Here is a 24,465-nt window from a genome sequence, read left to right as displayed (position 1 = left end):
AGGAGCGGGGCCCGGCCTGGTCGGTAGCGCCTCTCTTCACCCCACGCCCAGCCTCAGCCCGGCGGTTCTTGGCCCTGGCCCGGCCGTCCCGGCCGTCCCCGCCGTGACACCGGGGCTGTGTGGGGCCGCTCTGCTTCCTGCCGGCAGCCCAGGCTCCGCACGGCGCTGAGCAGGGAGGGCTCCGCGCCCACCCCCGCTCTGCCCCTCCGCCGTGTCCTGCCCCGCTCTGCCCTGCCCCTCTGCACAGCACCACGGGGCAGCACAGGCCTGTCTGACGCTGCCCGGGTGGCCCCCAGCACCCCTCCTGCCACAGAGCGCCGAGTCCTCTCTGCCTCCCCTCTCACACCATCAGGGAAGGCCTGGCGCTCTTGTTTCCCCCCCTCATTGTCCTGCTCCTTCTCCCAGCCTCTCCCTGGGGTGCAATTGGGTGCTTTTCCTTCCCTGTTTGCGCGGGGAAGGCGCTGTGGTCTGTCACCTACTCTCCCACTGAGCTGAGAAGCTCCTCAGGTCCGGGCCCCATGGGGCTCTGATACCCTTCTGGCGTCCAGGGCACTCTGAACAAAAGAAGGACAAGATGGAGCCCTCAGACCGTTTCTGTGCTTGTACTGGGAATACTGGTGCCCCATGCTGGCAAAGGGCTCCCCATCTGATGAAGTTATCCCAGAGGAGCAGACCACTCCAGTATAACCCGTAAATTTTGCAGGAGCCAGCAGCCTGGCTATCATCCTGCACTGGAGATCCAGAAGCTGTCAGGTTGCAGTGGGGGTGTCCACAGTGGCTGTCCTTGCATCAGTTTGTTTAGCTTTTTGCACTTTATCCATTAATAGCAATTTCTCCCTCTTTTGGTTGTTTGGCTTCCAACTCAATCTTCTTGGCAATTTATCATATCTTGCACTTCTGTATATTTTGATTATCACTGGGGTTTTTTCAGCCCCTTATGTGGTTCGTGTATCATATTCTCCAAAGCATATGTTTTCTTTTTGACAGCTTATTGGGAATGAGAGTAAACAATGTTTATGATGTGGATAATAAGACATATCTTATTCGCCTTCAAAAGTAAGAACTTTTTCAATTTCTTTATGCTGTTACTATACCTATGAGAACTAGGTTTTTTTTGTATGCGTGTAATTTGTGTTGACAGGTGTATGACTTTTCTGGCTAGTTTTCAGTGAAATTCTATTGTTGTTTGATAAAATGCAGTAATTTTTGCCCAGGAAGGTGTCAGGAGATAGCATATGAAGTGTGAAATACTGCAGAAAATACACAAAAGGCCATAAGTGTTAGTGTAATAACACACAGTTGTCATTGTTTCTTTTCTGGGGGGGGAAGAGAGGAGTTGGAGGAATAAAAAGCAACAGTTAGGAAGCAGTACTGGTGCCCAGGCTCCTCTTACCTCACTAATCCATGTCTGAGGTGGATCCTTGCTCACCTGCTTGCCTCCACTTGTGTTGGAGAATTTTGAACTCCGTTGCTTGCCAAGAGTTTTGCTTGGCCACGTTGTCCATAAGCTTAAAACGTGGATGTCCTTTTGCTGTCAGCCTGGCTGCGGCACTGGGGGCTTTGCTGGTTTCCACAACAGTTTTTTCTGTAGACAGAGTGCTGCTGGTTTGGGGGTGCTTTGGTCTCATTCTGGTGCAGACAGGCGCGGGGTAAGGGGTGACTGCTCGTGTGCCAAGTGGTGAGTCTTTACTTTTTTTTTTTTTTAACAGACCAGACTGCAAGGCCACGCTGCTGCTTGAATCTGGCATACGCATTCACACAACTGAGTTCGAGTGGCCAAAAAACATGATGCCATCTGGCTTTGCAATGAAGGTAAACTAACCTACAATTTCTTTTGAATCGGGTGGCTGGGTATCAGAAAGCAACGTTCATGTTCTGTCCTTGAAGACAGAAGAAAATAGTGGAAGGATTTGCCTGGTGGATCCTGATCACGAGGGTGGCTGAAGACGAGGGAAGAGCAAATGAGGTTTTAGGGTCATGTCGTAGATATTCAGGGCCTGAAACAGTGCAAATTTAAATTTATGAAGACCGATATTAATCTGCTGGACATTTTCTGAGCCACCCAGACCTTTTGGAATTTTACTCCAGCAAAGTCCTTGTTATTCCCAGTGGATTGTCTTAATTTTTTAGGACGAATGTCCCAAATACACTCCTGCTGTTCCATCTGCTGGATGTGGAGGGTTCAGATCTTGCTGCAGGCTGTTAGGCCCCGTTCCTGCAGGTAGATCTGCAGGGATGCAACCTGAGTCTGCTCAGCCCCCCGCCTCTGGCCGCAGCCTCATTGAAATGACTCAGCAAAGGTTCTCCAGGGTGACTTTCCACGTCATGCGTGGGTGTGGGGATAATCCCAGTTCTCTTTGTAAAAGAAACCCTTTCAATTTTAACTACTCAGTTCTTGAGCTAAACAAATAGGGGGTTTTAGTGGCAAAAATGGCTTGACGTTAAGAATCTGGAACCATTACATTGCCTATAAATATCAAGGTATTATTGAGCTAAAGAGCTGGCTCATCTCTGAGTTGCCAAGATCAGCATTTTTACCCTTATGGTATTTGTATTCAGTAAGAAGTGGTCAGTGTCACGCGAGGCATCTATAGCTCAGAATCTATTTCACTATAAAACATCCCAAGCAGCTCTGTTTGCATCATCTTACGCACATTTTATCCCATCATTGACAGTGCCGTAAGCATTTAAAGACCAGAAGACTTGTCAGTGTAAACCAGCTGGGCATAGACAGAATTGTGGACTTCCAGTTTGGAAGCGATGAAGCTGCTTATCACCTGATCGTCGAGCTGTACGACAGGGTGAGTGCGAAGCTCCACCCGTGCCCTCTGTAAGTCAGCACCTGAGCGTGGCCTTTGCTGACGGTCCCCCTGTGCTGTGCTCGCAGGGTAACGTTGTCCTGACAGACCACGAATATGTCATTTTAAACATTCTGAGGTTTCGCACGGATGAAGCGGATGACGTCAGGTTTGCGGTTCGGGAACGATATCCGATCGACAGTGCAAAAGCACCTGCACCTCTGCCAACCTTGGAAAGGTAATTGCTTTTAGATGGGGCCAGTGTCGGAATAAACCCAAATTACTCGAAACTATGAAAGGCAGCATGTGTTTGTGTAGTCTTTTCACATATTACAGGCCATTTTACATTCTTTTTTAAATTAAATTTTTTTTTAAATGTTTTGTAGCTTCTAAGTGATACAACATAGTCTTAAAACCCAGTGCTCTTGCAACTCTCCGTTATCCTTTGCAGGTTAACTGAAATAGTATCAAATGCACCCAAAGGGGAACAACTGAAGAGGGTTCTTAACCCTCATCTCCGTAAGTAATTGTTTTTTATTAGAAAATGAAATGGGGTCAATATGTGTTATGTTTAGATGATGCTGAAAATTTGAACAGCTTCAAGCAGTCTTTTTTTTGTTGTTGTTTGTGACAATTTGCTTTTATGTATGTTTGTAGAACAACAAAATTCCTAAGCCTTTGAGAAGAGAGTAGATATATATTTTTTTTTTATTATTCTAAGCCAGCTGCACAAAGAGATAAGCCTTGCCATGATCCTGCGGTGATGAGGACCCTGTTGAAGTGCTGACTCGATGCATTTTGCCCAGTGTCTTGTCCTTAGTGGTACCAATCAGGAGATTTACACGTACAGTCAGGGCAAGGGTGTTGTTAGGAAGTGGGTGGAGGATGCCAGTGCTGCCAGTCCTGGAACAAGTACTGATGTGGTAATACCAGGATGCTTGAAATGTCTGTCTGGGTGTTCTCTGGTAGTTGGGCAAAGCACCCTGCGCCTCAGTTTTCCTCGCCATAGAAACAAATTTGATCTGTGTGACGTGATCAGAAGGAGTTTGGTTTATCCCCTGATTTGGCAGTGTTGATCCAGCACAGGATTGCCTGGCAGGTACCCCTGAACAGCTCACATCACATGATTTGCAGACTTAAGTATTACTTTCCCCATTTCTTGAATCTCTTTTTCACCACTCTTGTCCCTCTCTTTTTCCATCCCGGTCTCCTCCAACATAAACACCCCACTTTTAGTTACTTTCCCCCACTGGTCCCAGTTTTGCTGTATCCATACCCGAATTTGGTATTTCTGATACTGTTATCTAGCTAACCTTGGCCTTGTAGAGTGTTACTGTTCTGGTTTCACAGACACAGCTGGCCTGGCAAGGCTCCACTCTCTCTGAGGTCCACAATTCTTTCACTTACTGTGTGAGCTCAGCTGTTTCTCACCCCACTCCTTAACCACCTGTGAAACCTGGCCATTCCTCCTGCTGCTTCTCTCATTTTTGCTGCTTCTCATGCTGCTGGCAGCATGTCCAGCAGTTTCTCCTGTTGTGTCCTGTAGTTCCTCACGTCCCGTGTGGTCAGCTTAACCTCGGGCCAGTGTCTGGTCACCAGCCCTGCCACTAGCCTGCAGCCCTACCAGACACACCAATATTTTCCCAGAAGAGTCTCACTCCCAGCAGTTTTATGTTTCAGAGCCTTCACATGACCAGTCAGCAGGTGTCTATGTATTCAATACCTTGGGTTGGATTTTCCTTCTGTGTGTATCTACCAAATCTCTTTTTGAACCTGTCTGGATTTCTGGCACCCGCAGTGTTTTTGTGGTGAGGAGTGCCACTTGCGTGCCACATGAAAAATCACATCCTTTCTTTGCTCTGCAACTCATCTCACCAGTGTTACTTGGTGCCCTAGTACTGGATTTGAAGAGAATGTGAACAGTTGCTGCCTATTTACCAACTCTGCACCACTCATTTTATTAGTCTTAGTAATTTCTGGGCTGAGCAGACTACAGCACAGCCTACACAGTCTTGCCTTGTTCCAAGCCTGTGATTATCCTTGTTGCTCTTCTCTGTGCCTTTTCTAGCTCTCCTTGTTTTGAAACGGGGGAAGTAAAAGTGTACATAACATTCACAGTGGACGTGCACCATGGATTTATACTGTGGCATGATTCGCCTCATTTTGTTCACTGTTTCTTTCCCAATAATTTCCCCACACAGCTTGATTCTTTTGTATTCACTGACAATTGAGCTTATGTCTCCACAGGACCATCTGTTGTTAGGTCTTGCTCCCAGAAGAAATCATCAGCGGGGCATCTGCATAAGTAGGATAGTTTTTCCTCACATACATAATTTCGTATTGTTTTCCAGTGAGTTTATGTGTCAGTTCTTTATTTAATCACTCACTATTGCTCCATCTCCTCCAGTTCTTCCAACTGCCTGTTGTCTTTGTGGCTTAGATGAGTTGTGTTTCATCAGAAGGTTTTGTCCCTTGCCCTTTGTTCCCCCTTTCTGGGGCAGTTTGGTGCGTGTTGATCAGTGCAGGCCCTGGAGTAGGTCCCTGTAGAGCTCAGCTTTCCTCCCTGACAGTTTATACCTCCTCCCTGTTTCCTGTTTTTCAGCCCCATTTTTAATCCAGGCAGGGGCTATCCTGTTACCCAGTGCCACCTTGTTTTCTCTGAGAGCTTTGGGGTGACCTTTGCTAAATGCTTTCTGGAAATCCAAGTAGATTGGTCTGTTTGACCTCCCTCACCTTTGTGCTTTTTAACTGTCTTGTAGTGTTATGCTGCAAATACAAAACTCGTCTCTATCTAGTGCAAAGCTCTCTGCTAGTTCTAGTTTTTAGGCTAAAAATGGTTGATAGTTTTCTAGTCCCTTTTTAAAATTGCCAGTGCAAAAATCCATGTGCTTCTGCTGCTAAGGCAAGAGAGACATTGCAAGCTGTAGTTCAGTTTGGCATCTCTGTCCTTGAGGTCTCTTAAATGTCTGGCTGAGTGCTGCGTGATCCGGAGGATTTGCTGCTGCTTGTTTTGCCTGTTGGATCCTTCACTTCTCCTGACAGCTGGATTTGAGACAGATTTTCTGACATACTGCCTGCGGAAAAACGTTCCAGCCAGAGCTTCCCTCTGCCTCTACACTGTGAAAGAAACTCAAGACATTAATTTAATTTTCCTGCTCTTGTCATGTCTGAGTATTCCTTTTGCACCTTGATCACTTGAACCTGCTGATTATGATATATCTGGAAAAGGCTTCGTTATTAATCTCGACCTTTTTTTTTCAGATTTTTCTCATGATTAATTTTGGGCAGTGTTGCTGCATTTTACATTCACCTGACAGTTTGGTCTCCCATTTCCTGCAAGGGACACAACTTCAGATGACTTTTTGCTTTTAACAGTTTCTCTTAACTCGCTGTTTAGTCATACCAGCCCTCCTTGGATTTTTTCTGAAACACTGTTTAATAAGCGGTATACGTTTGTTCTGAACTTCCAAAATGACATCTTTAAATAGCCTGCAGGTTGTTTGCAGAAGTTGCCTTTTATTAATTGTTTTAATTTCTTTCCTTCTAAGAAGTTTCCTTGGTTTATGTGACCTTCCCTTTTGCGCTGAGGATGCCTGTAAGAGATTGCTCAGGCTTTTATGGTGCTAGCTTGGATCCAGGTAAATTTTAGTGTCAGCCTTGTACCATGACATGGCATCTATCCAGCCAGGCTGGGCTGATTGAAACCTGGTTTAGCTGGTCTGTGTCTGGCTTTCACAGCCTCTTGGCTGTCCCTCTGCACATTAGGGTGACCAGCAGTTAACAACTGCAGCCTTAATACTCCATCTCCCAGATGTAGGCCTGGCTTTTCATTCCCACAGCACTGTGCTGGTTTATTTTCAAGTGGTGATCCTGTTAATTTGTTTGGACTCTTTAAGATCCTGTTCACCTACTCTAAGCCCGGCTGTGTCATTGTAAGCTTGGTGCAGCACTGTCCCAGGGGTTGTCTTCCTTCCTTCCTGGTTCTGCTTTGCTTTTTCTCAGTGTTCTTAACTAAACTTGGTTTTCCATGGCCCGTCTTGTTTCTTAGCCTTGAAGGATCTTTGGAGGAGCTTATATCTGTTTGCATTTGCTGTTTGTCTGCACCCTGTTCATACGGGGCTGCATCTGTTTCTGTTGTCACTCGAATCATGTTTGTCTTTACCAGCTTTTTCCTAATTCTTTATTTGAAGCTGCAGAGATTGTACACCTTCACGTTTTCTAGTACCCTACCATAAGCCAGGCAGTTGCCACCCCAGGGTTGGGCTTCCTACACTCTTCAGTTCGGAATCTTTCCTACCCCCTTTTAAATGTAAACGTTTCATTCCATTTGGGCCCAGATGAAGCCCATCCTTCCTGTATGTCCTCACTCTGTTCTAGACCTTTCCCAGTTCCAGATGAGCCTGAGCATCCTTAAGTTTCTAAGAACTGATCAGCTGTGAGCTGAGACCCAGCTGCTCTGCCCAGCCCAGCGGTTCCACAAGGGCCACCCTGGGGCTCCTGATCATCTCTCTCTGCCTCAGGAATTTGGGACCACAACTCCCTTGCTCTCCCCTGCCTCACTAGGGATTTGCTGTAGTTTCATGGCCCTAGCTTGCTGGAACACTTTTCGTCATTTCTGTGTGACTACAGATTTCGTTGTGAATGTTTTCTACAGATGAGTCTTTTTTTTTTTTTTTAAAACAGCTTATGGAGCCACTCTCATTGAGCATTGCCTTATAGAAGCTGGATTTTCTGGTTATGTCAAAATAGATCAGCATATGGAAAGTAAAGGTATGTGGGAAATAGCATTTTAAAGGTTCTACTACAAATATGATAGTTTTTATGTCGCTGTAGTATTCTTTTTCCAAAGAGGTGAGTAACCCTTAAACCTGTAGTTCTGACCATATGGTTTTAATGTGTTTAAGTTGGGGATCAACCTTGTTCACATTAACACTCTTGTATTGTGCATATATTGGAGAAAAACCATCAGACTGCCCCTATAGTCTAAATTGTTTTATAACGTGTCAGGTGAACAAAAGGGATGTTCTGCAAGAATTCCATATAGAAGAGTTAGCATCAAAGTCTTCTTTTAGATATAGCACACACAGTGGGGATTTGATAAAGTAGCAGCTTTATGTTGATTGGGAAATTATGGATTTGGGTAATAAAGTCAGAATAGATTTTTTTCTAGTCTTATTTTTCTTGTGTGCTTTATATTTGCCATAAATCCAAAGGTTTTTTTACTTTCTGCTGCGTTATGGTGCTGTAATAAATCAGTGTTGTAACAAACAAATAACTTCTCACAGCTACTGGTTTATGCTTTGCCTTTGCAGTTTTATTTTTATATAAAGTGTTAGCACTTATGTGGTGTGGTTTGTTTTTTTTTTTCTGAAACTTGAATAATTAATAAAGTACCTATATAGACTTTTTTTTAAATTAAAAATTCCTCAGATGTAAAATGCATGCTGAGGCTCCTGTTTAAAATAAACAGTAATTGCTGTAGTGAAGCACCAGGGGTAAAGGATAGCTGCTATTTTATTTTTGAGACCTGCTAGAATCCTATTTAACGTGTTTAGGTTGGACAGGTTGCTTCAGGCACTTAATTGGAAGAGCAGTTGCCTGGGCCTTTTGTTGATTTGCTGTTGTGCTTTGTTTATATCAAAATATCTTTCTGTTCTAGGTGTTTTAAAATATTCCTCTCCTCCCCCCTCTCTCTTTAGAAAATATTGAAAAAGTGCTTACTGCTTTAGAGAAAGCAGAAGAATATATGACACTAACTGACAACTTCAGTGGAAAGGTGGGTCTCAGGTGGGCAGCTCGGTTATCAGTTGTGCAGGAATTGCAGAACTAAACTGGTAGGCAGGTGTTGCTCAGCACATGATTGTTCCTGGTGTCATCAGATTTTAGTCTGTGAGCTTGGGCTCCAGGTAGTGACGGGGAATAAAACTTGCTTCCTTGCACTGGTTATGCAGCAATTAAATAATTCACAAAACAGATTACGTAGGTCCTGTGAGAATTGCACTTGTGCTTGCACAGCGGGTAAAGCTGTTCTGCACGTAAACTGCATTAGTGTGATAAGCTGCAGGATAGTCCTGAGGTTTGTAAGAGTTCACCTTTTTTTCTGGAAGAAATTGGAGTCAAGCAGACATTCAGGGCTTTACTGAGTCACATTGCTCCTGCCACAAGCTCTCCCTGCCAGAATGATTTACATTCTCATGCTGATCAGTAGGTTAGCACCTAAAACTTGCTGCCTTGCCAAGATAAGGGGGATCCTTTTCAAAGACAGATGCTGATGACGTATTTATGTATTCTTTTAGGGTTATATTATCCAGAAAAGAGAGAAAAAGCCAAGTCTGGAACCAGATAAACCAGCAGAAGACATCTACACGTAAATATTTGAAGTATTTATTTCTTTTTTTACTAGTCTGCGTAACATAAATTAGTTTTCAGGTGATAATATCAAATGTGTATTTTACAGATATGAGGAATTTCATCCTTTCTTGTTTTCTCAACATTCAAAATGTCCCTACTTGGAATTTGACTCATTCAATAAGGTACAGTGCTTTTGCTGATACTGTACTTAAGTGCTTTAATTGACTGATGCTAAAAAGAGTAATTAAAATAGAGTGCAGAAGTTGTTAATGAAAACATAGACCTTGGAAGAGATGATTCATTTTATGGATAAATGTTTAATGCAGAAAAGGCCAACTAACACAGGGCTTTTAGGCTCCTGCTGAGTAGGGTTGTCTTTATTAACTCAATTAGATCCTGTAGCTGAAATACAGCCCGTGGCACTGAGCAGGGGAGGGGGTTGAGCCTCTCGGGAAGGTGGCTGTTACCAGTCCTGGTCAGATATTTTGTCAGTGGAGAGTTCAGACGCTGAGCCATTGCTGGAGGCAAACAGTCATCACGTTTATATTTTCCCAGTTGCTACTTTAAAAGCTTTGGGCACTTGATTTACGATTTCCTTGAGTGTCGTCCTTCCTAGTCCTTGACTCATTAACATCTGAAATCATGAACTGTGTGTTGTTCCTGACCTTGATCTCCAGAATTCCCACTTCACTTTCCTGTCCTGCTTCTTAGCTGAATTTCTCCTTCACAGCAGTGATGATACAAGCAGCCTAAAACCTTCCTCCTCTTTTCTTCCAAGCACGGTGTCTGGCAACTGGCATACCACGAGCAAGTCTTAGGCATACTTTTTAGTTGTGTTTGGTTTTTTTTTTTTAAATTGATCTATTGAAGCAGCAGGAATTCAGGGCAGACAGGTCTATCATTGCAGTCATTTAATCTGACGAGCACACTGTGTCAAACAGCTTCCTTTTCATCATTTCTTAGCAAAAAACGTGGGCCATAGTTTGGGCACTTACTGTCGTGTGCATAACCCCTAGTTTGTGGTGAGACATATCCTCAAAATTCCTCTCATGCTAAGGTGAAATGGAGGAAGTTACTGAACCCTGTTTTAGCATCTGTCTCCTCTCTTTATGGTGCTTTGCAGCCACCTCCCTTGAGTGGAACCTCCTCTGCCTGCTTGTTGCTGGTAGGAGTTAGGACCACTTGGAGATTCTTAAATCTGATTCTGTCTTGCAGGCAGCAGACGAGTTCTACTCCAAGCTGGAGGGACAGAAAATTGATCTGAAAGCATTGCAGCAGGTATGTTCTCATCTAAGAGTGGGGCAGCTGAGGTGGCTCTCAGAGCTTCAAATGCTTCGTTTGGTTCCTGTAGCCTGGGGTGAGGGAGGTGTCTTTCCTTATTTTTTTTGGAAATGCTGAGTCAGGGGTGGTCAGGGAGCGGATTTCAAGATGTATAACGTCGCAGTTGGTTCTGCTTGGAATACAGGTTTTAGTATTAACAACAGTATTTTGGAGACTGCATCTCTGTGTCTTTCTGTGCTGGAATGCTGCATTGAGTGTCTTGTAGTGATTAGGTGATAAGGTGCCATTTGTAGTTATATTTTTTCCATCTTATTTATTTTTAAAAGGAAAAACAAGCATTGAAGAAACTTGAAAATGTCCGTAGGGACCATGAGCACAGACTGGAAGCTCTTCAGCAAGCTCAGGTAAAACTCAGATTTTCTTAAATTTATTTTTATTTTTAACCAAGAAGATATATAATGTTTCTTGAAGTGCTGTACCTGTTGGTCTGCATTGCTAGGGTCAGCGTTAGACCCCAGAGCAAAGCCTGGTTGTCGGTGAGCACGCTGTAGCCCCTGAAGGAGCCTAGGCCGGCCCAGTGGGGCTCTGCTTTCTTACGAGTGCTTTGTACCACTCTTGCCAAATTTTTTTTGTGCTGCTCTGCTCCCAGGAGTCAGTTTGACTGTTGTCCTCTACGATCACTTCAACGCCATCCTTGGATTTCATTTCAATATTAATTACTACTTTTTTTTTTTTTAAACTATTGTTGAGTGTGTATTGAGCTTCAATGGGTATAAATTTTTTTCTTTCCTTAAGGAAGCTGATAAGATGAAAGGAGAACTTATAGAAATGAACTTGGAGATCGTTGACCGGGCCATCCAGGTGGTCCGTAGCGCGTTAGCCAACCAGATAGACTGGACGGAGATTGGAGCCATCGTTAAAGAAGCTCAGGCACAGGGAGACCCCGTTGCAAGTGCAATCAAAGAATTAAAGCTTCAGACAAATCATATCACAATGCTGCTGAGGTAAGTACGTTGCAGGTCACCTGTACCAAAGGCAAGTGGGACCGAGCAGGCTGTGCAGGAGACGGGTATCTTTTTAGCTTGTGCATTGGTATTTAAATTGTTCAGTTTTTCTTACAGCAGCACGAAAAGAACATAGTTCTGTGAGCAGAGGGATGCCTTCTTTTTTGCTTTGAAAAATAATGGTAATTTGGTTACTGTAATAACTTTTCTATTGGTATTTTTAGAGTCTGACTATAGTCTAAAACATTGGAAGGTGTCCTAAGGCAGTGTAGGTCCAACGCTTCAGTCTGTCAGTCAGCAGTTAACTCTCCCAGATTTACTCTTTGATCTAAAATCCCCGTGTAGTCCCGACCCTTTTGATGCTGCTGGCTGCTCCCAGCAGTCCGGTGAGCAGCCGATGGTTCAAGACCATGGCTGTTGGGAGCTGTGAGTGTGGATGCTGGTTCTTGCAGAGGTCCTGATGAGAGTGCTGGCAGTGAGGCAGGACTTGGAGTGTCTTTAAAAACCTGATCTGATACCCCATCAGGATGTTAGAGAGAAAAAAGCAAGAATTTCTTTTTTTATAGTTAGAACTTCTGGTATGAAAGCCGTAATATGGCAAAGTTAATTAATGAATTTTTAGCTACCTCGCTTTCAGAAATGTTAGTGTATAGAATAAGCATGCTGCCAGGAGTGAGTTCTGTGTTGGCAACTGTCATCAGACACATCTGTCAGTTTTAGCAGCGAGTGATGATCAGTTTGCTGATCCAACCCCTCAGTCCACTAAGCGCTGAATCATGCGTCCTTAGTACAGAGGACTACAGACATCTAGTTCTCTTTATGAAAAACATGATTTTATGCTCTGTCTCCTTTTGCTACACAGCCTTAGTACAGCTGTATCAAGCAGGGTTTCATGTCCTGGTGAGAAGCAGATACAAATCGAGCTAATGTGTGCTCAGCATGCTTTGAAAACAGCAGGGCAGATCCTTTTTGACGTTTTAAACCTGCACATTGCTGTCCTGTCCAGTGAGTCAGTATGTTGATGTAACTGTTCTCTTTCCATGCAGCGTTCACACGCAGAATGTGTTTCTTTTACTTTATGAAATCTTCAGAACGGTTCTTCATTTTGAGTAGATTTTTCTCTAGGTTGAGAGCATGGATGTGTGCCTTTTGATAGAAGATATTGCCCTGGAAAATGTCACTTTCTTGGATTGGAAAATTTGGACTCTATCTTCTACCTTTGTTTTCTTTTTTGGCTGACTCCAAGACATAAACTTGCATGTAAGACATCCTGGGGCCTTTCTGCAGCTGCAGAGTGAAAATGGTTTAAGGGTTTCCAGTCTTTATGAGAGAATAGAAATAAGAGTGCGTTGCACTAAGGGTGAAAAATAACTCTTATCTTAATCATGTGATGTCATGTGTTTTTAGGAACCCATATGTGTTATCTGAAGAGGAAGAGGAGGAGGAGGATGCTGATGTAGAGAAGGAAGAAACAGAAGAACCAAAGGGAAAAAAGAAAAAGAATAAAAACAAACAGTTGAAGAAACCTCAGAAAAACAAACCATCGTTAGTTGATGTTGATCTCAGTCTGTCTGCGTATGCCAATGCCAAAAAGTAAGGTTTACAGTGAACGTGTGTTTTGGTGCTAGTTTCTGTATGTTTGCAGTTATTAGTGATAACATCATAGGAAGGGCTCTGTGTGTATCTTTTTAAAAATAAAAGTTAGAGGTTGAAGTGAGTAGCTTGCCCTGAGCTCTAGGACATGCATTTTCTTGGTCCAAAACCAGTGTCTTGCTGTTGCATAGCAGCTAGTCTCTAGCTATCACATTAATTTAATTTTGAGTACAATCCTGCACAGTGACACAAGGGACAGTAACCCAAATGCTCTGCTCTCTCTGTCTGAGAAGGGGACTTACTTCATCTGGCTGCTTTTCTCAGGTGAAGACTAAGCCAAAGATCTGGGCTTAAAAAAAAAATAAAATCTCAAAACTGAATGCTTAAGGGCAAATGTAGAGGGCCATGATAAGTGCTTGTAAAAGTGAGTGAATCTGCTGGGGTTTCACCTGCCAATAAACTTGTGTTTCGCAGGTACTATGATCACAAAAGACACGCAGCTAAGAAAACACAGAAGACAGTAGAAGCTGCAGAAAAGGTATTTTTTTTTTCCTTGTTTTTTAGGAGATACTTAAAAGCAAAGTCCCTATTTTTGATAAGTGGAAAATCCTGACTCTGGTCTAAGTAGCCCCAATGAGACATGGAAGGTAAAAACATCCAAGCAGGGTTGTTTCATTCTGAAGCTTTCAGGGTGACCCTGATTGCAGGTCCCTGCTCTGCCGTCTGCTTTCCACCACAGCACTGTGAACACTTCAGCTGGGTGGTGACAGACCAGTGGAAATGGGTGGAAATCCTTACAGTCAGAGAGCTGATAATCTCAGGGTGGAGGTTTATGGAGATTTTAGGGCAGCTCTCTTAGATGTGCACGAGGGGGGTGCAGGCCTGTGAGCAGCAGCATGCAGAGCAACGTCTCTGAGCTTTTTCAAGCAACCAACCTCCCGTTCCGTTAGCAATTCTGTGCTGGCAGGTTGTGATCACTCTTTCTGTCTGAACAGGCATTTAAATCGGCCGAGAAGAAGACGAAGCAGACCTTGAGGGAAGTTCAGACAGTGACCACCATTCAGAAAGCGAGGAAGGTCTATTGGCAAGTACAGTTTCATTGTCCTTACCCAACGTCCTGTGAATGCACCAGATTTGGAACGGCTGCATCAGGCTGAGTTTCCACTAGCTTAGAAGTGGAGTTAAAGATGATTTCTAAGCACTATGCTTTGTATTGAGTCTCCTTACAGCTGATCCTCCTAGTGCCTTTGCCTGGGGAAGTTCCTTTCAGTGGACATGGAGCTAAGCTGACTTTTTTGCTTTTAGCACAGCCAGGAATATGGGCTTAGTGAAAACAGGAAACTGGCAGCTCAATATCTGAAATAGTAACAGTAGATTTAAAAAACAAAAACCACCAAAAGAAAAAAAGCAAAACTTTTCATAGTCTAATAACTGAATTATTAAAACAAAAACAAACAGGATTTTGTAGCGATGGTACTTGTTGTTTCATCTCAAAATACTGTTGGCAGTGATATTGTATTTGTACTGTGCCTTGTTTCTGTGCCTCAGACACATGGATAGATGTGAAACTATTCGCAGTGTCTTTTACAAGTAGTAGATGCTAGGATGGATATTTTCAAGAGTTTGGTATAAAAATATACCTCTGTGGTGTTCTGTCAGCTCCGGGTGTTTTTCACACAATGGATGGATGTAATTTGGCAGGTTTGAAAAGTTCCTGTGGTTCATTAGTTCTGAGAATTACCTTATTATTGCTGGAAGAGATCAACAGCAGAATGAACTGATCGTAAAGCGATATCTTAAACCAGGTGAGCCCAATTAAGTGGTGTCTGTTGGTTTATCCCTTCTTTTTCCAGTTTTATAAACGTACAAGAATGACACAGGAAGGTCTGTTGGCTTTGTTCTGAAGTTGGGTCTTGGGTAAAAGGGGATTTTGGGGCAGGTGAGTCCCGGAGACTCGGTGTGTGTTGTCTGTGGAGTGCTGGGGCTCTGCTGAGGGAGGCTGGGCCCTCCAGCCCTGTGGGTAAGAGTAGGTTGGACGGATGCCCGTCAGCAGCAAAGCTGCTGGTTCTCCCTGGGACAACTGGGATGGGAAAAAGGCTGCTGAATCCTTTTCCCATCCTGCTCCTTGCAGCCAAAATAGTTGTTTCCAACAAACGTTAGAAACCTTCACCTTAGCTCGAGGGATCTGTGTGGTTCCCACGTGTGTGGCTGATTTGAGTCGCTGCTTTTCCAGGGGACATATACGTGCACGCGGATCTCCACGGAGCCACGAGCTGTGTGATCAAGAACCCGTCAGGTACGTGCTGCAGGGCTGGCGCAGGGACTCGTAGAAGCCTGGGGACACTGTGAGCTGTTGGTCTCTGCGTTACGCGTCCCGGCCCCGTGAGCTGCCTTCCCCACCCCGCGGCGGTACTCGCTCTCGGTGATGCGAGAGGAGGCCTCAGCCCTTCCAAGATCAGGTTGTGACCCAGTGCTGCCGCTTCCCCGATGGGCCCAACAGCTTGCAATTGCTCTGCTGAGCCCCCGGCGGGCAGGAAGGAATGGAGATGTGCTCACAGACAAGGGCTAAGTCACTCGCGGTGGGGCGAGGGGAGGATCGCAGATCCCTGCTGCAGCTTTTGTGGGTGTCATCAACAGTTTGGGGGCTGACAGAGGGGGCTGCTCCCAGCTGGGGAAGTGGTGGTGTGGTGGGATGGATCCTGAGGGAGCTCGGCCTGCCTGCACCCCTTTCCTGGGAGGCCTTGTGCTGCGAGGAGCACGGTTAGCCCTCGCTGGCAGGGCTGCAGCCTCTGGTGCGGAGCTGTGAAGAAGCAGCTGCTGACGCTGCCTCTGCTCTGTCTCTACCACCTTCAAGCTTCGGCAGGCCCGGGGAAAGCCCACGCGCTGGCTTAGGGCGCGTGTGGAGAATTTCACCTGCTGCGCCTGGATGGCGTTCAGGGGTGTGCTGGGTGTTCCTTTGTAGGTGAACCGATCCCTCCACGAACCCTGACGGAGGCTGGCACCATGGCCTTGTGTTACAGCGCTGCCTGGGATGCCCGTGTTGTCACCAGTGCTTGGTGGGTCTCCCACAACCAGGTAAGGACACTCGTGCATGAGCTTTGCAGACAGAAGCTCGGAGGGGAGGCCTGTGAGGGGAGCTTGGCTGCAGACAAAGCATCTCTGTGGGAACTGAGGGATGTGGGTGAAGTTTTGGTCTCTGATAACTGTTCCTTGTGGGTTCATCACTTTCTGCAGCTCCCTGAAAGGACATTGTAGAGAGGTTGGTGCTGGTCTCTTCTCACAGGGGATTAGTGACACAACAAGAGGGAATGGCTTTAAACTCCAACAGGGGAGGGTCAGACTGGACATTAGGAAAAAACTTTTCCTATCAAGAGTGGTCAGAGAGTGGAACAGGCTGCCCAGGGAGGGGGGAATCCCCATCCCTGGGGGGGTTTAAGGGTCGTTTGGATGAGATGTTGGGGGATGTGGGGTAGGGGAGAACTTTGTAGTCAGGCTGATGGTTGGACTCGATGATCCTAAGGGACTTTTCCAGCCTGAATGATTCTGTGATTCTATGATTCTCCTTGGCTCTGTGGTGCTTAGGGGCAGGGCTGGAGGGGTAAACTCCGATACAACATGCACATGGCAGAGGTGATCTTCCAGGTTTGGCTTCTTACTAACAGAGGGGAAGGACTTGACATAGCGCTGAGGGATCTGGGGGAGTTGGGAACGGTCAGTGTGAGGTTCATGGTTGGACTGGAGGAGCTTCAAGGGCTTTTCCAACCTCGATGATTCTGGGATTCTGTGACTTTTATTGAAAATGAAGTTTTCTTTTTTTTTTTTTTTCAGTCAGGCTTCTAGCCTGTGTATTAACTGCAGGCGTGCTGTGCTTCCAATCAACTTGAGTGTAAGGGTGGAGAGATTACATTAAACTGAAAGTTGCAGTGCCTTTAGTGTTGTTATTTCCTGAATAACCCAGTTACTCACACAGGGCTTCTAAAATATAGTGCCAGTAGTGTGTGATTGAAACATCTCTTGGGAAAATACCTTACACAGGACAGGAAGAACCCCATGGACACAGAGTCCTGCAGAGCTGTTCCCACGAGTTAAAAACACAGCTTGCTTGAATGTTGCTGGTACTACACAGTACTGGCTTTCTGTGACAAGAGACTCTTTACAGTTTCTTGTGGTTTTTTAGGTTTCTAAAACGGCCCCTACAGGAGAATACCTCACTACTGGAAGCTTCATGATCCGAGGTGAGCCACAAAGGAACAATGTGAATTAGGTGTTTTGTCTGAAGATGCTGCAGCTGTCCCCTTCTGCATGCCAGCCTGGCAGATCCTGCTTTTCTGCTGAAAATCTGAGTGGTTTAGACTGAATATCAGGCAGTTATAGCTGAGCCTGGGACAGAAGATCATTAGCTAAACTGCTTTTGAGTTTCTCCTGTTCTGTTGTCATCCAAGAGATAGAACAAGCCCTAAGTGTAATTTTTTGGTAGCTTAAAGCCGCTGATAAAAATGAATTTTGAAAATACATCATGTAACATAACTGCTAAGCCTCCTCATGAGAATCTGCCTTTGTTTTCCAGGGAAAAAGAATTTTCTTCCACCTTCATATCTGATGATGGGCTTTAGCTTCTTGTTCAAGGTATTGCTTTCTCTGTGCTGCTTCTGCTGGCTTTTGTAATTTGGTTTGAGCTGTAGGAGGCTTATTTTCTGATTCTTGCTTATCAGTATATTCCCAGTTATGTCTTTTCCCACTGGGACAAATCCCATAAAATGCTACTCACTGAAAATGACTCTGCTTTTCACTGCTGTTCTCCCCCAGTTTGCACTGTCGTCTTTTAAAACAGACACTGTGAACGTTACTACCTCTGCTAGATTTTTATACCAGCTCTGTTTGAAGCACGTTTAGGCAGTCTTCTGGTTTTGCAGCTACGTGTGTCTCCTCACTAGCTGTGCTTTCGTCAGACTGGGGTTTAAATGTGCTGGGTTAGTTTCCTTGATTTTTTGAATGGCAAAAAGTGTTAAAAGAATAAAGCTGAATCAGGTGTTCTCTGTCTGGGCTAGTGAACATCGCTGGGGCTGACACTGGCCTAACGTCAAGGCACCTCTGTTGTTAGGTGGACGAAAGCTGTGTTTGGAGACACCGAGAAGAAAGGAAGATCAAAGTGCAGGATGAGGATCTGGAAACGGTTTCCAGCAGCGCCAGTGAACTGGTGTCCGAAGAAGTGGAGCTGTTAGGTACAGTGGGTGTACAGACGGGACTGCTCGGGGTTTGGTGTTTCTCACGTGAACTGTGGTTTTCCTCACCCGTTTTCCTCACCACGCTCCAGAAGGAGGAGATAGCAGCAATGAAGAGGAAAAAGCAGAGTGTCAGGAAGCACCAGAGGATGTGGAAGCCACATCTGAGAGTAATCGTGACGAGGGCATCGCTGATCTTGACCAGGGCAGAGTAAACACACCTCTGGCACCAGAGGGTGACTCCGAAGAGGATGATGGAGAGTCTGAAGATGAAGTGGAACAGCTGGAGTCAAAGAGCGAAGTGAAGGAGGAAGAGGTAAATTACCCAGATACAACAATCGACCTGTCACATCTTCAGACTCAAAGGTAAGTGAAGAAGCAGCTGTGCTTACCAGCTCTGTGAGCGCTTCTGAGGATCTGCAGACTGTTCACATGCTGCCCAGACAGGGGCAGTGAGGAGTTGTCACTCCTTCCATGCTCAGGTGTGCAGGGCCGCAAGCCTTTGCTGCACTTCCCTGCCCTTTCCCTGCACGGCTCTTCCTCCTGGGCTGCTTGTTTCAGAGCCCTTTCCTAAAGTGCACACAGGGGTATCTGGCTCTTTCATTGCTGCTCTTCCCTGTTTTGGACTAAGCATCCCTTGAGCTGCTTTTGCTCCTCAGGAGGTGGCCGCTCCCCTTTTCTTTTCAGAGCTGTTCTGAGAAACAGAGTTGTGAGTTGCTGCCACTCTGCCCAGCGGGTGCAGAGTTTCTGCTCCACACGTGGGCGGGGAGCTGAGCTCAGCTCCCTGGCTGTGGCACTCGGGAGGGTGTGAGGAGACGGGACGGAGCGGGTGGAGCCGGGCGGCTGCGGGGAACGCGGTGGCTGAGCGGGGCTGCGCGCACTGGACGCTGAGCATCAGCGGTTCCTTTAGCACCTGCTGTACCCGGGCTGGCTCGGTTGCTTGTGTGTGCGTGTGAGACAAGCTGGCAGAGACCTGAAGACTTGTTTTGTAAATTTCTGCCCTTTTCCATTCACCAAAACTGGGATTTTTGTGAAATAAAATGCTGAAAGTGGTGTGACTTAAGTTAGCCAGTGTCTGGACTGCGGCTGAGCTGCTCCACATCTGCTGATGGGCTCCATTTTGATCTCCCCACAGATCCCTGCAGAAAATCATCCCCAGAGAGGAAGAACCCAACTTGGTAAGGCCCCAGCTCCGATGTTTGACAGAGCAGTGTGAACTGCTGCTGGACACGGGTGTGCTCTAACTGCGTTTCACTTCTTAGAGTGACAGCAAGTCCCAGGGGCGAAGGCATCTGTCTGCCAAGGAGAGGAGGTGAGAACCTCTGTGTGTTTGCAGCTGGTGACCATCTCCTCCCCGTCCTGTCCCCTCACCAGGACCTGGGTGCTGGGTGTGTCTTGTACCTCCCAGTCTGGGCTGGTCCGTGTCAGTTTGTTTGTCCTGCATTTCCAGTGTGGGTCCTGCTTGTGGGACAACGGCTGCTCCTGTCATCTGGGAGTGCTGGAAACAAACAGGTTTTTGTGTATTGAGAGGTTTTACTGAGGAGGGTTATTTCTAATGTATGTGCCTTGGGTTCCCCCCTGTCAGGGAAGCGGGGTGGTAACGCTGCCAGGAGAGCACAACAAGGGGCGGTGTGTGTCAAGTGACTGTTTTCCTTAGAGAAATGAAAAAAAAGAAGCAGCAGAACGACTCTGAGAACTTGGAGCCGCCCGAAGAGAAGCAGAAAGAGACAGAAACACAACCTCCTCCTCCTGCCAATGCTGCTAAGGGTGCGCCGGCTCCGCAGCCCATCAAGCGGGGCCAAAAGGTAGAGACCAGCTTCACCTGCCAACAGCTCAACCCATGGGTGAAGCGTGGACAGAAATTCCCAGTTTCTGTCAGGTGTCTCAGTTTGGGACCCCTCACCCCAAAAAGGCCATTGAATGACTCTAGCGTGTCCAGAGAAGGGCAACGGAGCTGGGGCAGGGTCTGGAGCACAGGTCTGCTGGGGAGTGGCTGGGGGAACTGGGGGGGTTCAGTCTGGAGAAGAGGAGGCTGAGGGGAGACCTCCTGGCCCTCTGCAACTCCCTGCCAGGAGGGGGCAGAGAGGGGGGATGAGTCTCTGGAGCCAAGGAGCCAGCGCCAGGCCCCGAGGGAATGGCCTCAAGCTGCCCAGGGCAGGGTCAGGCTGGCTCTGAGGAAGGATTTCTGTGCAGAAGGGGCTGTTGGGCGTTGGAATGGGCTGCCCAGGGCAGGGGGGAGTCCCCGGGATCCCTGGAGGGGTTGAAGAGTCGGGCTGAGCCAGCGCTGAGGGATCTGGGGGAGTTGGGAACGGTCAGGGGGAGGGTCATGGTTGGGCTGGAGGAGCTTCGAGGGCTTTTCCAACCAAGATGATTCTGTGTCCTGGTAATTTTTGGCTCTTGGTGGTGCTCTTAGTGGTTTCAGGGTGATGGTGCTGGGTTGCTGGCATTGAACACACTGTGCTTTCCTCACGGAAACCACCGTCTCTTGGTCACTAGTGACCTGCTCTGAAGGAGGTTCAGGAGATCTGGAAGGAAAGAGCATGTGGGGTCAGCATCTAGGTGTTTGTCTGAGGGTGTAAAACTTCATAAAAGTCATTGTAAAGCTGTTGGGGTATTTTCTTCTGCAGAGTAAAATGAAGAAGATGAAGGAGAAGTACAAGGACCAGGATGAGGAGGACCGGGAGCTCATCATGAAGCTGCTGGGGGTGAGTGAGGGCAGTTTCTGCCTTCCCCTGAGGCACAGTCACGGGCTCTGACCGCCTCTGCGTCACCACAGTCTGCAGGGTCGAACAAGGAGGAGAAAGGGAAAAAAGGGAAAAAGGGCAAGACGAAAGAAGAGCCAGCAAAGAAGCAACAGCAGAAACCCAAGGCCGTGCGTCGTGGCGGGGGCAAGGAGACGCCCGCAGGAGGAATCCTGCTGCACGAGGCGCAGGACCCAGCCCTGGAGGAGCAGCAGGAGGAGAAGGTGAGCAGCGAACCTGCCTCACCCCTCCCGTGCCTTCCTCTGGCCCTCCTCACCCTCTGCTCTGCCTCTCCCAGCACTGGGGGGCTCTCCCCTCCCGGGGTGGGTGAGCAGCCCTGAGTTTTGGGGTGCTGCAGACTCCAGCAGCCCATTGTTTTCAAAAAGCAGCCAACCTCCCCCCCCCCGGCCCTGCAGCAGTGTGTGCAGGCTGCGTGCCCAGCTCTGCCAGAGCGGGGGCTCGGAGGGGCACAGAGCCTCGCCGGGGGGCTGCCGAGGGTCCCCCAGGTCAGAGCCTCCCCCTCGGTGCAGCTGAACTTGGAACCGAGCGTGCTCCAGAGCCGCTGTTGTGAGTCAGTGCCTGGGAATCACAACCCAGCTCTGCTCCCGCCTTGGCCTGGGCCGAGCAAATCAAGTTTTCAAAGAATTATTCCTCCCCTCACCCACATAAAACCGTCGTCTTACCTTTGCTTTAAAATAAGTTGAATTCTCTTGGCAGTGAGAGCATGACTTTTTGTACTGCTGAGAAAAGAATGTATTTTCCTCAGGGACTGGGGAGGGGGGAGAAAAAAAAGGCAGTTGTGTGCTCAGGTCAGCTCTGATGTCTCATTTTGTGTGTGCAGGAGGAGCAAGACCAGGATCAGCCGGGAGTTGAGGTAAACGCCCGTCTCTGAAGGTCCCCTCAGTGCTGAGGAGGTTTTATTCCCACTGGAAGCTGGTGGGACACGGCCCCCAGGAGCAGAGGCCTTGCTGGCAGAAGTCCCCTTCTTGTCTGTGACTTTGAACTCAGCTCGCTTGTATTTTTTTTCTCAAAAAAAAAAAGTAACCCCTTTTTTATCTTCCTACCCTGTTTTTATCACGTACATCCCCTCTAGAAACTCAGGGCCAGCTAGAGAAATTTTTCCCTTGCCTTTGCCTCCAGAGGTGTTTGCACCCCCCAGCATGCTGCTCTTTAGTGTACGAGTTTATTTACATATAATTGCTTCCAAGTTTTCTGTAATTACAGGCTGTGGGTGTTGCCCAAAGCTGGAAATAAGTCGATTTCCTTAAATTCTTTAACAACAGAAGATAACGGTTGTCTGGAGGGGGGGAGACTTTTGGTGACCCTGTGAAGATGTAACATTTCGCGGGGGGGGTGTGTGTCTCGTTCGGGTCCTTCAAAACGAACCCCATTCTGTTTCAAATAACGTGATTTTGTGTAAAGACGGTCCGTAACGAGGGGTAGCTTGGTCATTCAGTGCTGGCAAAGCTGAATTCACTCCGTTTTGGTAGAGATCTGACCCGCAGTGGCAACAGGGAGTCCTGGCAAAACCGGGATGCAGGGGTTGGAGAGGTGCTGGTGGGTTTCACAGAAAATCTTTTTTTTTTTTTCCAATTTTGGTGCCTGCGCAGGAAGGCGAAGCGCTGCTGGACTCCCTGACGGGCCAGCCCCACCCCGAGGACATCCTGCTCTTCGCTGTTCCCATCTGTGCTCCCTACACTGCCATGACCAACTATAAGTAAGTCGCAGCACTTTCTGCAGGAAGGGTTGGGGGGCGAGCTTGTTCTGGCCCAGGAGGACCTGCGACTACTTACAGAAAACTCTTTTTTTTTTTTTTTCTCTATTTTTTTGAAAGGTACAAAGTCAAGCTCACCCCAGGCACCCAGAAGAAGGGAAAAGGTACTTGTATTAAAGCTCAGCAATCCTTTTCAGTGTGTTACCTAGTGAAGGCAGCACATTTTCACACACTGTTTCAATCTCTCCCGTGTTTTTACAGCTGCAAAGATCGCCTTGCATAATTTTATGCAATCCAAAGAAGCCAGTGCAAGGGAAAAAGACCTCTTCCGCAGCGTGAAGGTGACTAGTTTTTCTACGTGGCTTCTCTTGTGTAAATGTATTGGCAGCAAAATGTCCACTAGTGCCATTTGGGGGGGGTAAATATTTCCAAAAGGGAGTGGTTTACAGATTTTTTTAAATTTTATTTTTTTAGCAGTGTGGTGTTTCTCAGTGCTACTGGGGGAGCTGTACTGCTTAGGCTGGAAAGAATCAGTAGTTGAGCCCCACCAGTATCACTGGGCTTTAGTTTCTCTATTGTGTTGCTTTTGATTTAAAATAAGAAGTCTTCCAAGAAATCCTTTAGTTTTGGGAAGGAAAATTCCCACTCCCTGCTGCACCGCTCACCACCCTCTTTCGCCTGCCATGGGCCTGGGTAAAGGTGTCGTTTCTCTGCTTGGGTCTCAGCCCACCCCATGGGGTTTTTCTTCTACTCTTGCCCTTTCCTCCATTTCCTGCTCAATTTGGCCCCGTCAGCCTGCGGCGTGTCCCTGCCTGCCAGAGTGCTGGGTCCTTGCTGTGTTTCTCCAGTGGCTCGCTCGGCTCTGGGCACTGCCAGCCCCTAAGGGGGGTTTATTTCTCCTTTCCCTCCTGGGGGGGTTTATTTCTCCTTTCCCTGATCCCCATTTATCTCTGACACAGCTGCTTGTTGGCCTGTAACAGTTCACTGATCAAAACCATCGAACAGCAGCAGACATTGTTGATTTTTTTTATTTTGGTGGCACTCTGCTAGAAGAACACAATTCACAGTTAACAGCCTTGAAGCGAACAGGTAGTGCCCAGGGAACTGCTGACCCAGCGGAGCTGATGGGTGGAAGCTGTGCAGAAAGCCATTAAGTCTGTCATTAATTAAACACGGGGCTGGAGCAGAAGCCTGCCATCAGCCAGATTTTCTCGGGTGGGGGGGGGAACACTGGCTTGGAGGCACTAACGAGGGTGAGGAAGTTGTGAAGGCTCTTCTGCCCTGTTTTAATGTCTCACCTTTAATGTTTTTGTAGGATACAGATTTGTCAAGAAATATCCCTGGTAAAGTGAAAGTGTCTGCACCTCATCTCCTGAACAGGAAAAAGAAATGATTCTGTAGGGGGGAGGAGTTTCTCAGCGCCGGGCCGCGCAGGCAGGAGCCAGCACCCACAGGTGGGACAGACGGACACACGGCCAGACAGACCTGCCCTGCGCTGGACTGAAGGGAGCTGCCGTGGCAGCGGGTGCCCGCGGAGCAGCTCCTGCCCCGTGGTTTTAGATGGACTCGAACAACTCGATGCAAATCGCGTAAAAACATGCGAGTAAAGTGCTGGCGGTCGGTCCACGCCGGGATCTCGCGCTGTTCCCTTCTCTAAATGCTTCCCACGGCAGAGCTGCCCCCTCCTTCCTCTGAATTTGCTGCAGCACAACTCTGATGTTCATTTTTTTTTTTTTTTTTTTTTCCCCGAGAGCTGCCGCT

General features: G+C 47.1%; 1 protein-coding gene across 2 annotated transcripts; it reads left to right on the top strand.

Moving 5' to 3' along the window:
• Window positions 1-989: 989 nt before the first annotated feature.
• Window positions 990-24,342, top strand: NEMF (nuclear export mediator factor). 2 transcript variants are annotated; one of them, XM_026849186.1, is made up of 32 exons: window positions 990-1,056; window positions 1,710-1,812; window positions 2,676-2,801; window positions 2,888-3,036; window positions 3,250-3,317; window positions 7,482-7,568; window positions 8,498-8,574; window positions 9,095-9,165; window positions 9,256-9,331; window positions 10,365-10,427; window positions 10,757-10,834; window positions 11,226-11,434; window positions 12,842-13,027; window positions 13,502-13,565; window positions 14,023-14,111; window positions 14,729-14,832; window positions 15,261-15,323; window positions 15,990-16,102; window positions 17,205-17,262; window positions 17,595-17,653; window positions 18,129-18,249; window positions 18,345-18,615; window positions 19,385-19,427; window positions 19,512-19,561; window positions 19,907-20,054; window positions 20,877-20,954; window positions 21,026-21,214; window positions 21,832-21,864; window positions 22,601-22,707; window positions 22,825-22,868; window positions 22,966-23,045; window positions 24,020-24,342. In XM_026849186.1, the coding sequence occupies exons 1-32, from the start codon at window positions 998-1,000 to the stop codon at window positions 24,095-24,097; spliced, it is 3,144 nt and encodes a 1,047-aa protein (XP_026704987.1). In that variant the 5' UTR covers window positions 990-997; the 3' UTR covers window positions 24,098-24,342. The 2 variants fall into 2 exon arrangements, with proteins under 2 accessions (XP_026704987.1, XP_026704986.1); XM_026849185.1 differs by having other exon boundaries at window positions 18,342-18,615.
• The last annotated feature ends 123 nt before the right edge of the window (window positions 24,343-24,465 follow it).

Source organism: Athene cunicularia (genome assembly GCF_003259725.1).
Source record: "Athene cunicularia isolate RWA chromosome 5 unlocalized genomic scaffold, athCun1 chr5_part1, whole genome shotgun sequence".
In the NCBI taxonomy this organism is placed as follows: Eukaryota; Metazoa; Chordata; class Aves; order Strigiformes; family Strigidae; genus Athene; species Athene cunicularia.
This window is presented reverse-complemented; position numbering and strand designations above follow the sequence as displayed.